Here is a 14,816-nt window from a genome sequence, read left to right on the forward strand (position 1 = left end):
GTCTTGCTAGCCTGGCTGACACAACCCACGCGACTACATAGGAGGACTTTGAGAGCTGGTGTCAGCCAGACTAAGTTCTTGCAGGATGGAAAATGTAATTTCATATACGTATATCTTGGTATATATGGAAATATGGGTTGTTTGAGAAGCGTACCTTAATTCTCTCAATGCTGGCTTCTATTTTCAGCTGCTGGACTGCCCTCCTGGCATGGGCAGTGTTATTGGAACTCTGCATCTTCGAAAGATATGTTGGTCTCCGCAAACCTCTGTTAATAAAACACATACTGGATTCAGTCTTCGCCTACTGTATAACACCATGGGAAAGAATGAATGAATGAACTGACTGACTGAATGAATTAACATTGTATTGTTATTGGGTATACCTTCCACAATTTGGGAGTAGCGGCACGGGGGGCTAGCACTGAAATGAAATGTATGCATTCACTACTGTAAGTCGCTCTGGATAAGAGCGCCTGCTAAATGACTAAAATGTAAAATGTAGTGTGTGAGTGGCTTTATCTGGAAAAACAAAAGAAAAGCACAATAAGACATCATTAAATCACCAGTTGTACACTGATATAGGGCAGCAGAACAGCCAGTGCCTGTATAACTGTGTCATAAAAGATATCCCAGTTACATCAGCTGGCCCTTCTTACGTCTTTGCACAACAGATGGTATGTTGGAGAGTTACCCAATATGGTTAAGTGTCAGGAACATAACTTTGAAAAGCTTCCAAACACAATATACCAACAAAAAAAAACCTAGGAGCAGCTGTTATTCCACTGTCCTTCTCCAGAGTAACTTCCCAAAGTGACAGTCGGAAGTTAATCTGCAATTTACTAAACCAACAACCTGCAAACAAGCTAGCGGACGTAATCACATAAAGATTGGCCAAGATGGAAACTGTTGCACAATCTCACACATCATGGGAAGTCTACATTGGTCCATAGCAATAAAGACATTGCCTGAGAGGACAGTCTGCTATAGTGGGTCTGTATGTAGTAAGAAAGAGATTGCCTGGGGTGTTGGCACTGTTTAAAGCACCTGGTCTGCCAGGTTTCTCTCTCACCTTGGAACCTGTGGATTCAGATTGACTGAGTGGGAATCTTGGTTAGAGTTATTGGGGCAAGATTTAGCCTACTTGCTGTATTCTACTATCTCAGCCTGGTCTCATAGACTAGACGTAACATAGTAAACGTAACTCCGGAAGACTCAAATTAAAGGGGAAAGGGGGAAAGAGGGATACCTAGTCAGTTGTACAACTGAAATATGTCTTTCCGCATTTAACCCAATTAAGATTAAGGTGCAGGGGCTCCCTTAATCGACATCCACGTCTTCGGCGGGGAACAGTTAGTATGATTATGTTACGTTTGGTATGGTTAGATAAGACAGAAGGTTACTTAACCCTCTAGAGTCTGTCGAAGCCCGGGGAGATTCACTACATGGAACAATATATCGTCCAAAAAATTATTAAAAGGAAGTTTGTTCTAAAATGTCTGTCCTATATCTGAGATAAATATTTTGTTGTAACATATATTTATCCCCTTATTTTAGGCACTAAACCATATACTGTATGCTTCTACTCATTTTTTAAACTGGTACCGGGGACCTTCAGATGAGTCTTTTGAGGCTTGTGGGCGTTTCTAGGGCAAAACGGAGAACATCGGGTTCGTGAGAGTTTCAGCCTTCAGCAGAGTGGTCATAACAGTGTGTAGGGCAAACCGTTCAGACGCTACAGACGTTTTCGTGAGAAGATTGAATTTCGGGATGTCTCATGGTCTGACAAACACTGCTCTACCTTTCACTGCAGATGCAGAAGGGTGATATCGGCAGATGCGGTGGATTAATTAGATTTCCGCAGGGGCATGACCATTGTAGGCCAAGGGTTAAGGCAAAAACTAAAGTAGGGTGGTTGGTCAGGGTGGGTGGGTAGACGCATAGGATAACACAAACATCTAACTTAGGGGAAGGGTTAGCTAACCTGCTAACACCTTTAACCTCCGAACCTTAACCCCTAACCTTAACCCCTAATTTAGCTAATGCTAGCCACCTAGCTAATGTTAGCTTTAGCCACTTAGCCAATATTAGCCAAAACAAATTGGAATTCGTAAAACATTTCATGCATTTAGCAAATTCGTAACATTGTACGAATTGAAATTCGTAACATTGTACGAATTGAAATTCGTAACATTGTACGAATTGAAATTCGTAACACGAAATGGATGATGGACATCCACAAATTAATACATACTGTACGAAACTGCGTCCCAGATTTACATGTACTATGTTACGTCTACCTCTGAGTTCAGGTTGACTATCTGCACATGATGCAATATTGAAAAAGAAATACAGTATCTCTTGGTCAACAGTACAGTACATGAATGAGTCGGGCAAGGTAGACTAGCTCAGCAGCTGTGTTAGAGTCAGGGAAAGGAACACATGTATTACATTATAACAACAAAACCATTGCACATGCACGCACACACAGTACAGTTCATTTGAGAAGAAGCCTCAATTATAACCTTTGTATTGAGGTCATAAAACTGGGATTCCACTTCTATTACAATAGCTGAGAGGTTTATGGAGGAGGAGGATGCACGTAAGGAAGCAGAAACAATGAAGTCATTGGTAGCCAGCCACAGTACAGCTGAGTACAAAGTGGATGGAGAGACCTCCATCGGAAGCATACATCTCACTAACCACCCCACCAACCCACTCCTTTCCTTTCCTCCTTCCCTTCATCCCTTCACAGGAAGCTGTATCCCCAGCCAGACAGCCAGTTCAGTTTCCCTCTGAAGTATAAATTCTTAAATATGTTCCGGTTTTAAAAATAGAACCCGGCGGAAGAAGAAAGAGCTGCAGAGGTGGTTACTCAAACAAACCGACAGGAACATAAAGCTTAAGACCACGGGGAGTGAGTACAGGAATAGCATCACAGGATCCTGACAAATAAACATTTGAAGACCATAGTCTCAACAACAGTCTCAACCATCTTTTCTTCACGTGAGAGGATCTTCACTGAATCATTGAAATAATCATAAGATACTTCATCCTCTTCCACACTACAGCTTTCCTTAAAATGTATACAAGACCCTTTCATCCTCACGTCTGCCTTAGTGCCCTTTGTGTGCTTGGCTTGGGCAGACACTGGAGTGGTTTAATGTGCATATGTCTGTGTTCTTTGCACAAGAGCAGGTTTTAAAAACACACAGATGGAATGAACACAGGAAGAATCCCATTATCTGAGGGCTGGGTCAGACAAGGGCTACTAACCCAGTGTTTAGTATCTACAGCTCTGCATGAGACACAACGTGACCTTGGCAGCTCTGTATGAGACGTGTGATGCTAGCAGCTAGGGCTTGGGGAGTAAAGAGGAAGTACATCACTGACAACCTGAAATTGTCTCTTCACAGACAGTCTGGTGAAGAAGCCGCAACAGCGCCTCTTCAACCTCAGGAGGCTGAAGAAATTCATCTTGGCCCCTAAGATCTCCACAAACTTCTACAGATGCACCATTGAGAGCATCCTGTCAGGCTGGAATCACCGCCTGGTATGGCAATTGCACCGTCCACACCCGCAAGGCTCTTCAGAGGGTGGTGCGGGCAAGCCAATTCATCACCAGGGGCACACTGCCTGCCCTCAGCCACCCGAGCCACGGCCTGTTCACCTCGCTACCATAGAAGGTGGAGACAGTACAGCTGCATCAAAGCTGGGACCGAGAGACTGAGAAACAGCTTCAATCTCCAGGCCAGAAGACTGTTAGTCACCGCTAGCTGGCCTCGGCCCAGTACCCTGCCCTGAACCTTAGTCACTGTTCTAGCCAATTACGACCAGGTACTCTACTCTGCACCTTAGAGTGCTGCCCGTTGAAGTCATTGAAGACTGGTCACTTTAATAATGTTTACATACTGTTTTACCCACTTTATATGTATATACTGTATTCTAGTCATGGCTCATCCTATAAACACTGAACAAAACTATAAACTCAACATGTAAAGTGTCATGAGCTGAAATAAAATATCTCAGAAACATTCCATATGGACAAAAAGCTTATTTCTCTAAAAGTTTTAGCACAGATTTGTTTACATCCCTGTTAGTGAGCATTTCTCCTTTGCCAAGATAATTCATCCACCTGACAGGTGGCATATCAAGAAGCTAATTTAACAGCATGATCATTACACAGGTGCACCTTGTGATGGGGACAAAAAAGGCCACTCCAAAATGTGCAGTTTTGTCACACAACACAATGCCACAGATGTCTCAAGTTGAGGGAGCGTGCAACTGGCATGATGACTGAAGGAATGTCCACCAGAGCTGTTGCCAGAGAATGTAATGTTTATTTCACTACCATAAACAGCCTCCAATGTCATTTTAGAGAATTTGGCATTACGTCCAACCGGCCTCACAACCACAGACCACATGTATGGCATCTTGTGGGCGAGTGGTTTGCTGATGACAACTTTGTGAACAGCGTGCCCCATGGTGGCGGTGGGGTTATGGTATGGGCAGTCCTTAGCTACAGACAACGGACCCCTTTAGCATTTTGTTGGTGGCAATTTGAATGCACAAAAATACTGTGACAAGATCCTGAGGCCCATTGTGAGGACCATTCTTTATTATCTGTGACCAACAAATGCACATCTGTATTCCCAGTCATGTGAAATCCATAGATTAGGGCCTAATTCATTTGAATTTACTGATTTCTTCACATGAACGTTAATTCAGTTAAATCAATGAAATTGTTGTATGTTGCGTTTATATTTTTGTTCAGTGTAACTACTGCTGTAAACACCTTTTCTATTCATATACTGTGTCACAGTTGTCGTTGGGAAAGGAGGACCAAAATGCAGCAGGATTGTGGATGCTCATCTTGACGTTTTATTTAACTCAAAAATACGAACAAAAAAATAACAAACAACGAACTCACGATCAACACAACAGTCTTGTAAGGCTTACTCACGCTAAACAAGAAACAGGCAAAACAAGAAACAATCTCCCACAAAATACACACCCAAACACACCCTAATATATAGGACTCTCAATCAAAGGCAAAGAGACAACACCTGCCTTCAATTGAGAGTCCCAACCCCAATTAACTAAACATAGAAACAGATACACTAGACAAAACATAGAAATACATGAATCTGACACAGTGCCCAAAAACCCCGGAATACATAAATCAAATGCCCTTCTAAAAAAAACACCACCCCGAACCACATAAAACAAATACCCTCTGCCACGTCCTGACCAAACTACAATAACAATTAAACCTTATACTGGTCAGGACGTGACATACTGTCCATACTGTCTTTACACACCATTATATGTACACTACATTGCCAAAAGTATGTAGACACCTGCTCGTCAAATATCTCATTCCAAAATCATGAGCAATAATATGGAGTTGGTCCTGCCATTGCTGCTATAACAGCCTCCACTCTTCTAAGAAGGCTTTCTACTAGATGTTGGAACATTGAATGGAAGCAAGTCCCCGCAGCAGCCACAAGGGCATTAGTGAGGTCGGGCACTGATGTTGGGCGACTAGGCCTGGCTCCCAGTCGGCATTCCAATTTATCCCAAAGGTGTTCGATTGGGTTGAGGTCAGGGCTCTCTGCAGGCCAGTCAAGTTCTTCCTCACCGATCAACAAACCATTTCTGTATGGACCTCACTTTGTGCATGGGGGCATTGTCATGCTGAAACAGGAAAGGGCCTTCCCCAAACTGTTGCCACAAAGTTGGAATCACATAATCGTCTAGAATGTCATTGTATGCTGTAGTGTTAAGATTTCCTTTCACTGGAACTAAGGCCCTTAGCCCGAACCATGAAAAACTTTACAGTTTACACTATGCATTCGTGCAGGTAGTGTTCTCCTGGCATCCACCAAACCCAGATTCGCCCATCAGACTGACAGATTGTGAAGCATAATTCATCACTCCAGAAAACGTGTTTCCACTGCTCCAGAGTCCAATGGCGGCTAGCTTTACACCACTCCAGTCGACGCTTGACATTGCGCATGGTGATCTTAGACCTGCTCAGCCATGGAAACCATTTCACGACGCTCCCGACAAACAGTTCTTGTGCTGACGTTGCTTCCAGAGGGAGTTTGGAACACAGTATGAAGTGTTGCAACCGAGGACAGACGATTTCAGCACTCGGCGATCCCGTTCTGTGAGCTTGTGTGGCCTACCACTTCGCAGCTGAGCTGTTGTTGCTCCTAGACGTTTTCACAATAACAGCACTTACAGTTGACCGGGGCAGCTATAGCAGGGCAGAAATTTGACGAACTGACTTGTTGGAAAGGTGGCATCCTATGACGGTGCCGCGTTGGAAGTCACTGAGCTCTTCAGTAAGGCCATTTTACTGCCAATGTCTGTCTATGGGGATTGCATGGCTGTGTGCTCAATTTTATACACCTGTCAGCAACGGGTATGGTGGAAATAGCTGAATCCACTAATTTGAAGGGGTGTCCACACTCTTTTGTATATATAGTGTATATATATATTTATATTCAGGTCTCTGACAATGCTTACTGATATTTCTTAATTAAAAATTTTCTGAATTATGTGAGTATTTTGTATTGCTAGGTATTAGTGCATTGTTGGAGCTAGAGACACAAGCATTTTACTGCACCTGCGGTAACATCTGCCAATCTGTGTATGCGACCAATAAACTTTTTGATTTGATTTGATTACTTGAGGGCAATGGGCTGGGTGCTGCTGTGTGCAACACTCACAACCAATTTTATGATACATGATTTAAGATTTTATGAGGATCCTCATTAGCTGACGCCAATGGCCGACACATAATGAAAAAGACATTAGACAAAAATACTTTATAATTTACATACATTTAAAACATTAAGATAGACACTACAGACATATAAAACAATTATAATAAAGAAATACAATTAAAAACACAAAAATTTACACACATTGAAAAAAAAGAAACAATACAAATACTGAGCCTGCAGGACTTGTTTGGTTTACTGTGGTGTTAAAAATGCTGAGCATCTCTTTATCACAGACATACCTCTCTCTCCCAATCTTTACAACAACTGATTCAATATTCCTTGACCATGACAATTTACAGTCTAAGGTAACACCAAAACGTTTAATTTCCTCAACAGTCAGAGACCAGAGGTCTAAAACTTATGGAATGATTTGTACCAAATACAATGCTTTTACTGTATGTTCAGAACTAGATTATTACTAGCCACCCATTCCAAAACTGACTGCAACTCTTTGTTTAAGGCTGCAGTGATTTCACTAGCTGTGATGCTGAAGTGTATAATGTTGAATCATCAGCGTACATAGACACACAGGTTTTGTTTAAGGCGAGTGGTAGATCATTAGTAAAAATAGAGAAGAGTAAAAGGACCATGACAGCTGCCTTGCGGAATACCACACTTGACCTGTTTTACATTAGAGAAGCTTCCATTAAATAATCTCCTCTGTGTTCTATTGGATAGATAGATAGCTTTCAACTCATGATATGGTAGAGGATAAAAAGCTATAACGCATTTTCCCAATAATAGATTATGTTTAATAATAAAGGCTGCAGTAAAGTCTAGTCAACTCAACGACGCGTGTTCAGTTGGAGCGATTTTGAGAGGCTTTAAATCTAATCATACCTTGTATCTTCTTGAGGAAAGTACTGAACAGTATTAGTATGTACAGTATTAGTGTGCCCAAAATAGCACCCAATACCCTATTTAGTGCACTACCTTTAACCAGAGGCCTATGTTCCCTGGTCAAATGTAGTGTACTAAATACGGAATAGGGTGACATTTGGGATGCAGATTTAGAGTCGTCCTGTGCTCTGATTTGCAGCTGGGTGTCTTTGTGCATCATGTTTTGGTACTGGATGGACTCGGACGCTCCACACCTGGTCAGACCACCTAAGGACATGGTCCACAAGGACACAGTAAAAGGCCCACCTGGCACGGCTAGGCTGGCAGCAGAGGTGGCCACCACCACCAGACCACACATACAGTACACCTCTGAGCTGGCAGTGGCACTTCCCTGTGGCTTTGGCACAAGCTGAAAGCTGTTGTCCATGGCCTTGTTATGCATCAATAGCAGTAAATCAGTAAAGGAAGGAAGTTTGGCACAAGCCGTGCTGATTGGCTTTCCTCTAGGAACAGCCTGTATGCGTCCCAAATTTCACATTATTCCATATTTAGTGCACTACTCTGACTAGAGCCCTTTGGCTCTATGGCACCCTATTTACTATATAGTACACTGCTTTTGACCAGGGCCCTTTTACCCTATATACATGTGGCGCACTACTTTTGACTAGAGCCCTATGGGGCCTGGTCAAAATAAGTGCACTATAGGGAATAGGGTACCATTTGGGACATAGACCCTGACTGACAGAGGAGGTCCCTTCCAGGCCTCTGATGTATCTCCCGGCCCTGAACTAACTCTGTCCTCCGTTCCCCTGTCGGCAGTGCTGGAGGGACTTAGTCAAGGGATTCACAGATTCTCACTGACAAATAAATAGCCAGCCAACAGGACCACCACCCTTCTCTACTCTCCCGTCCAGGAAAAGGCAGCCAAGAGTCAGGGATTGGGAATGTCTGTTTGTAGGAATGCCATAGCTAGCATCCCATCCTGCTCCCCAGCCACCTCTCTGGACCTGAGATTGGAGTCTTTAGTAATGCCAATTAAAACCATGTAAGTATATACCACAACACACTGCACCATTGATACTAATGACCTTCATATTTATAGACTGCTCTGAGACCACAGAGGCACTGCTTTCCTGTGGCTGTAGTGTACACAGGTGGGTTCTCGCCACACCAGAAGAAGCAGAGGTCGAACGAATGGCAAGCTCTGACCTGTAGTGTGAAACTATAATCAAATGGTTGAGATATTTAAGGCCTCGTTTTGTGAAATGATGGTTATTACTATGATTACTTGTAGGTATTACCAATTACTATATTGCTAATACACTCTGAAATTTACACTGGATTTATTCAATGATTGAGGGATGATTGTAAGAGAGACTTGGCTGAGCTGTGAGAATGATTTATTATCCATTATAAACTGGGTGGTTCGAGCCCTGAATGCTGATTGGCTGACAGCCGTGGTATATTAGGCCGTATACCGCAGGTATGACAAAACAGTTATTTTTAATGCTCTAATTACATTGGTAACCAGTTTATAATAGCAATATGGCAGCTCAGGGGTTTGTGATATATGGCCAATATGCCACGGCTACGGGCTGTATCCATAAGAACAGCCCTTAGCCGTGGTATATTGGCCATATACCACACCCCCTCGGGCGAGAACGGGAGAATAAGAAGGTCCATTATTTGTCCTCTCCACTACTAAACTGCCTAGCAACAAGATGGCCTGGCTTCATGCCTGGGCCTAAATATGTGTCTGGTGCCGGATACTACAATGATACTACAATGAGCTCTGAGGCCTCAGGGGACATTACATTCCCACAGGGACAATGCAGATGTGTTATCAGTGGGACTAGACGCACCAGAGTCAGACACTGCATTACTGGCTGCTGGTGACGTGTAAAATAGTGGCAGCAAAAATAGGGTCCGGGAGATTTCTTACAAGTTTATCTGAGCTCTCATGTGTGCTAATCTCACACGGCCTGATGCTATCTGGGACTAGGAGACAGACTGTCCGACACGAGAGCAGGCAGTTTGTCAGGCGTGCAGAGAAAGACAGGTTCCCAAACATAGTAGGACTATTGATAACTCCATGATGACCAATGCAACAAGAACGACAGTCAAGCAGGGTTGAGCATTAATTGTAGGAGTCAACATTGATAAGTAATAATGTTTATGATGACAGATTTACAGTGCAGTTATTTGTAGTTCAAACTGACTTGGACGCCTACAGTGTATAGTCAGCCAAGATGAAAGGCGATATGCAACAAAATGAATGCCTTTTGAGAAGGTCCCTTCCAGGCCTCTGATGTATTCCCTTTGTAATATTAAGTAGAATTTGTGCACAAATATAGAATTTTAAAAGCCAGTTTTTTATATAAAGTGCCCTTTAACATATACCACATGGAAAATTCAGTAAATCAGATTTTTTGTATGAATAAACACTTGCTAAAGTGCTAAAATTCAGCATTTTGACATGTCCCTCTGTGCATCATCTGTGACTTCTAGGAAGATTTTAACCCATGTAACGCCACATTTCTTCCCGTTTTACCAGAATTGTAAAGCCCTAATGATTCCGTTGCTTTGACAAAGTCATTTCTGAAGATTATTGTTTATTTAATGTGATTAGAGATTAATTTTAAGGTAAAAAAAAAAAAAACCTGTCCCTCATTTTAAGGTCAACCCTGTTGAACTAAACCCTTTTTTCAAAATAAATATTTAACATCTAATAGTCTAATCATAGTGTTGTAAAAGCAGGTGAGCTGGTTCTAGTCTTTTTGGCTTGTGTTTTGTGGTGGAAACTGTGCAGGTCGAGCATAACATGTCAACCCTTTTACCCATAGATAGACAGGCTAGAAATGTTATCACAATTATCTTTTTTTTGTGAAGCTCGCATTCAATTGTCCTTCCCTGTTGCACAAAAACAAGCTTCCATTCCCCATCACAACGGGATTTATGGCTGATTTAAGATGAAATCTTACGGTCAACCCTGTTACTTTATTTGGCAATTAATAGGCACTTACTAGTCATATTTTTTTAATTTAACCTCGAGATGGTAAAATGTTTTTTTTATTTAGTTGAACATGTGGTCTTTATGACAGAATGTTAACATTTTGTGAAATATATATATCTTTTTCAAAAGGTTACACTACTCAAAAGGCACCTAATTGGTGGAACGACCCACCTCTGTCCCAAATGGCATTCTATTCCCTATTTAGTGCACTACTTTTCAGATCAAAAGTAATGCACTATATAGGGAATAGGGTGCCATTTGGAACATAGACTGGGTGTTTTATTTACAGTCTACTCAACAGGATAAGAAGGCTTCTTTGCCACTGAGTCACTTGCTACAGGTTTCACTCTTGACTCCAGAGAATAAGTCTCCTCTGTTCTCCCACTGAGCTCTGCAGAGCCAAGTAGCGAATTAGGTGTGCGGGTAATGTCAAATGCAGGACAATAACGCCTCAGAGTCTTTTCTCACCCTTTCCTCTCTTTCTTTCCACCTGCCTTTCTTTGCCTTTCTGTATTGCAGCAGAGGTGAACTGTGTGTGGCCATCCCACACAACACAAGACAGATTGGCTAACAAATCAGAAAGTGATCAAAGCTTTGTGAGTAAGATGTCTTTGATGTAAGATTTCCTAAGATACAGCAGCAGTCCATCTATGGCTTCCAATGCATGTACACCCTGCAGTTAGAGGGAAGGTGAGCAATGTCCATGGATTAAGGCTTGCTACGAAGTGTATTTACTCTCCATATAGTACATCTGTGAGCCAGTCAATAGATGGTGACAAGGAAAAGGCAAGAGCCAGGTGCGGTTACACATTGACATACATGTGCATAATTTCCCTTCAGGAAGCACACTGTATATTTTATCTTGATTCAATGTATTTGTTTTTCATTCGATCATGATCAGTGTCTCCTCAAAACGGCGGTCATTTGTAGACTAGCAGTAAATATGAGATAACCTCTGCATATGCACTTCTTTCAGCAGGCAACAGGGTGGCATGTAAGAGAGAGGGGTAGAGAGTCTGTCTGGCACAGTGTGTATGACCAGATGCAACATCAATGAAATGCTCCACCATTTGGTTCTATTAATAGATGCCCGTACGTACGCACAGTGGAGGACAAAGGGGGAGGAACAGGGGAGGAGAGATGTCATGCAAACTAAACCTGTTGCATGCCTTGCATTTACTTTGAAGCAGCGTAATGAAAAGGGCCAAGCACGCAACAATCTCTCCATTTCCATTAGAGGCTTTTCATCTCCGCTGAGACCAACCCAAATGCTTACTTTAGAACGATCAGGACAATGAAGCAAATAAGACAGGTTTTCTTCCACTACTCTACCCAGCAATAGAAAATCTCACAAGCTGGTGGTGAGGGACATTCATTTTCACGTGTCAATCCATGTTGCTTACTTGCTTTAACGTCATTCTGCATACTTTCCTAGCCGCTACAAATCATAGACACACTCTAGCTGTCATCTTGTAGAATAATCCCACACAAAAAAAAGACTTTTCTTGCAGAGAGAGAAAGAAACACCCTCAAGACATGGTTCAGCATTACAGATAAGATCATCAACCTTTAGTCAACACTGTCTGCTCTGGCACATCTTAACACTAAGCCTCCATTTTTATTCCTATGCCTTATTCACAGCCAAAAAAAAGTAAAAAAAGTAAAGCCAAATGACGGCAACTGCAGAGAAGCGTTTGACTGTCTCTCATCCTTTTGTCAGCTTGCCCCAATCACGTGTTCTGGCGTTGGCTTTATGAAAGATGAAAGTGTGGGGGCTGAGCCAGAGCCGAGGAAGGGAGGGCTGAGGTGGGGATCAGAGCTCATCTTTGTGCGTGGCAGGTTATTGGAACTCAGGTGGCTAGTAACAAAAACAAACGTTGTGTGTGTTCGTGTTCAGGTAGTTATGACAAATACTGCACATCTTGAACAGAGCCCCTGATTGGCTGAAGCTCTACTGATCTAACACCCAATGCCAAACCTCAACTTCCAGCTTTCTCACGTTCCTTCTGAATCAATCTTCCCAATATCCGAGTGATGAACAAAGATTTGGAAGTGAAAGCAATACCTAACCATACCTGTCAGTCATCTTAAGCCAACTAAAATGTGAGCTTTCGTGTCTGACACTTACTGACACCGTAACTGACACAGAACAGCTCTCATCATCTTAACAGCTCTTCTCAAGTGACAAGTTGTCATGTAACTTTCAAAATAGTGTAACTCTGTAACAACCACTCCATTATGAAGCAGCTGTGATGAGATCATGTTGCTATCACTTCCTCTAATATGAACAGTGAGTATCTCAATCCCCAAAAAATGACTTAAACGGTGAGGTGATGCTAGCCTGGTCCCAGATCTATTTGTTCGGTGATGTCAACTCCTGTCATACAACGACCATAGGGGTTCTGTGACCAGGCTAAGATGTTGCTGCTTGTGGATGTTTTTAATTCCCTTTTTTATTCTCTTCCCAGCAGTGATAAACACTGTTGGTCAGTAAGCTGAAATCCATGTTTGTGTGTGTCCATGCAAGCAGGGCAGTAAGTGTTGGTAACTGCTTACTGTGTCTGACTGTGTGTTACTCTGCTAGACCAGACTAAGGCCACTGTTTCCTGTTGAGTAAGAGAGTTGAAAGGGCTGAGGCCTCTCTATACTTCTGGTCTGATACAACGGACTGTGAAAACCTGCCTTGGCTGGCTTGCTTTCTCCACCCTCTCAGAATAGGAGAGAAAAACTTGCATGACTGCACAGCACACAAAGCTGTCTGGAAGTTAGAGTAGTTGGACCGTATATGCTAAAATCCCACAGAGGAGTAGGAAATTAGCTAAGCGGAACCCCTCTTCACACTCACATGCATGCGTGTGCCCGCACCTACAGTACCAGTCGTTAGATATTACTGGAGTTGGAGCTAGAATCACAAGCATTTCACTACACCTGCAATAACATCTGTTAAACACGTGTATGTGACAAATAAAAGTTGATTCGATTTGAGTCAAAAAAATGTAAAACACCGACTCATTGCAGAGTTTTTCTTTATTTTTACTATTTTCGACATCTTAGAATAATAGCGAAGACATCTAAACATTGAAATAACACATGTAATAACCAAAACAGAATTAAACAAAAATGTTATATTTGAGATTCTTCAAAATAGCCACCCTTTGCCTCGATGACAGCTTTGCACAATCTAGGCGCTCACAACTAGCTTTACCTGGAATGCTTTTTTAAATACATGTAAATAATACATATCCCAAAATTGTAAATAATAACATTATGAATTTTATATTAGAATATTTTATATTAAAATATATGCAATAACATTTAATTAAAATGTTCATTTGATGAACAGGAATGACATTTACTCTTATGGGTGGCCCAAAATATTTATCTGAAAGCCACGCCCCTAATAGGCCACGCCTGCTGAAAATAACTCATGGACTACATTATTAAAAAAAGAACCAGCTGCTGGGTCATCCCAACTGATGGTTAACAAAAAAACTACTGATGGTTAAATTAACCTGTTTGGGTAATCCAACCAGCCCAACATGTTTGGTTATCCACGCAACCCAACTGGCTGGGTCAAAATAACCCAGCATGTTCAACTTCTGTCCAATATTTACCCAGCGTTAGGTTACAAACAACCAAATTGGGTTGTTTTCAACCCAGCATTTTTTGGAGTGTGGGTCTCACTGACCGACAGGCAACGGCTCGCCTGTGTCTAGACAGTACTAGCTGCAGTACTAGCTCACTGGATAGGAATCCAGCTAACCCACAACCTCTCATTGTTATACTACTACCTTGTGCTGTTTCTCTCACGCTGGCTGCACCAGACAGTTAGTTAATTCACAGTGTTATTCTGCAAAGGTATCTCTCTTACTCTACAACACCTTAATAGAACACTCTAGCTGGCAATACCACATATTTCTTATTAGCTTGATTGGACCATTTTGCTGAACAACACAATTCTGTCAGCATTATGAGAAAATATAACTTTTCAGTTCTCGTGTGAAAGGAAGTATTGTTGAGTATCTGCAGCAAAGCAGACAACACATTCTCACTCATTGGAATGCTAACTGAGGGTATACCACACTGCATGTGGGCATACGAGTACTTATGAGATAACAATATTCAATAGTACAAGTCTCTTCTCTCGAGGCGGTTCCACTAACAGATACTCA

At 42.1% G+C, this 14,816-nt stretch overlaps 1 protein-coding gene across 2 annotated transcripts in view; it reads right to left on the reverse strand.

The window, feature by feature from the left end:
- The window catches only part of LOC106584173 (guanine nucleotide-binding protein G(I)/G(S)/G(O) subunit gamma-12), a 76,235-nt gene that overhangs the window by 7,371 nt on the left and 54,048 nt on the right, over positions 1–14,816 (reverse strand). For both annotated transcript variants that reach the window (XM_045706082.2, XM_014169120.3), the window contains one exon: positions 155–266. In XM_045706082.2, coding sequence (XP_045562038.1) covers positions 155–235 — 81 coding nt within the window. In that variant the 5' untranslated portion in view covers positions 236–266. The remainder of the gene's footprint in view (positions 1–154; positions 267–14,816) is intronic.

The sequence above is a fragment of the Salmo salar genome, chromosome 23, assembly GCF_965601325.2.
Source record: "Salmo salar chromosome 23, fSalSal1, whole genome shotgun sequence".
NCBI classification, from domain to species: domain Eukaryota; kingdom Metazoa; phylum Chordata; class Actinopteri; order Salmoniformes; family Salmonidae; genus Salmo; species Salmo salar.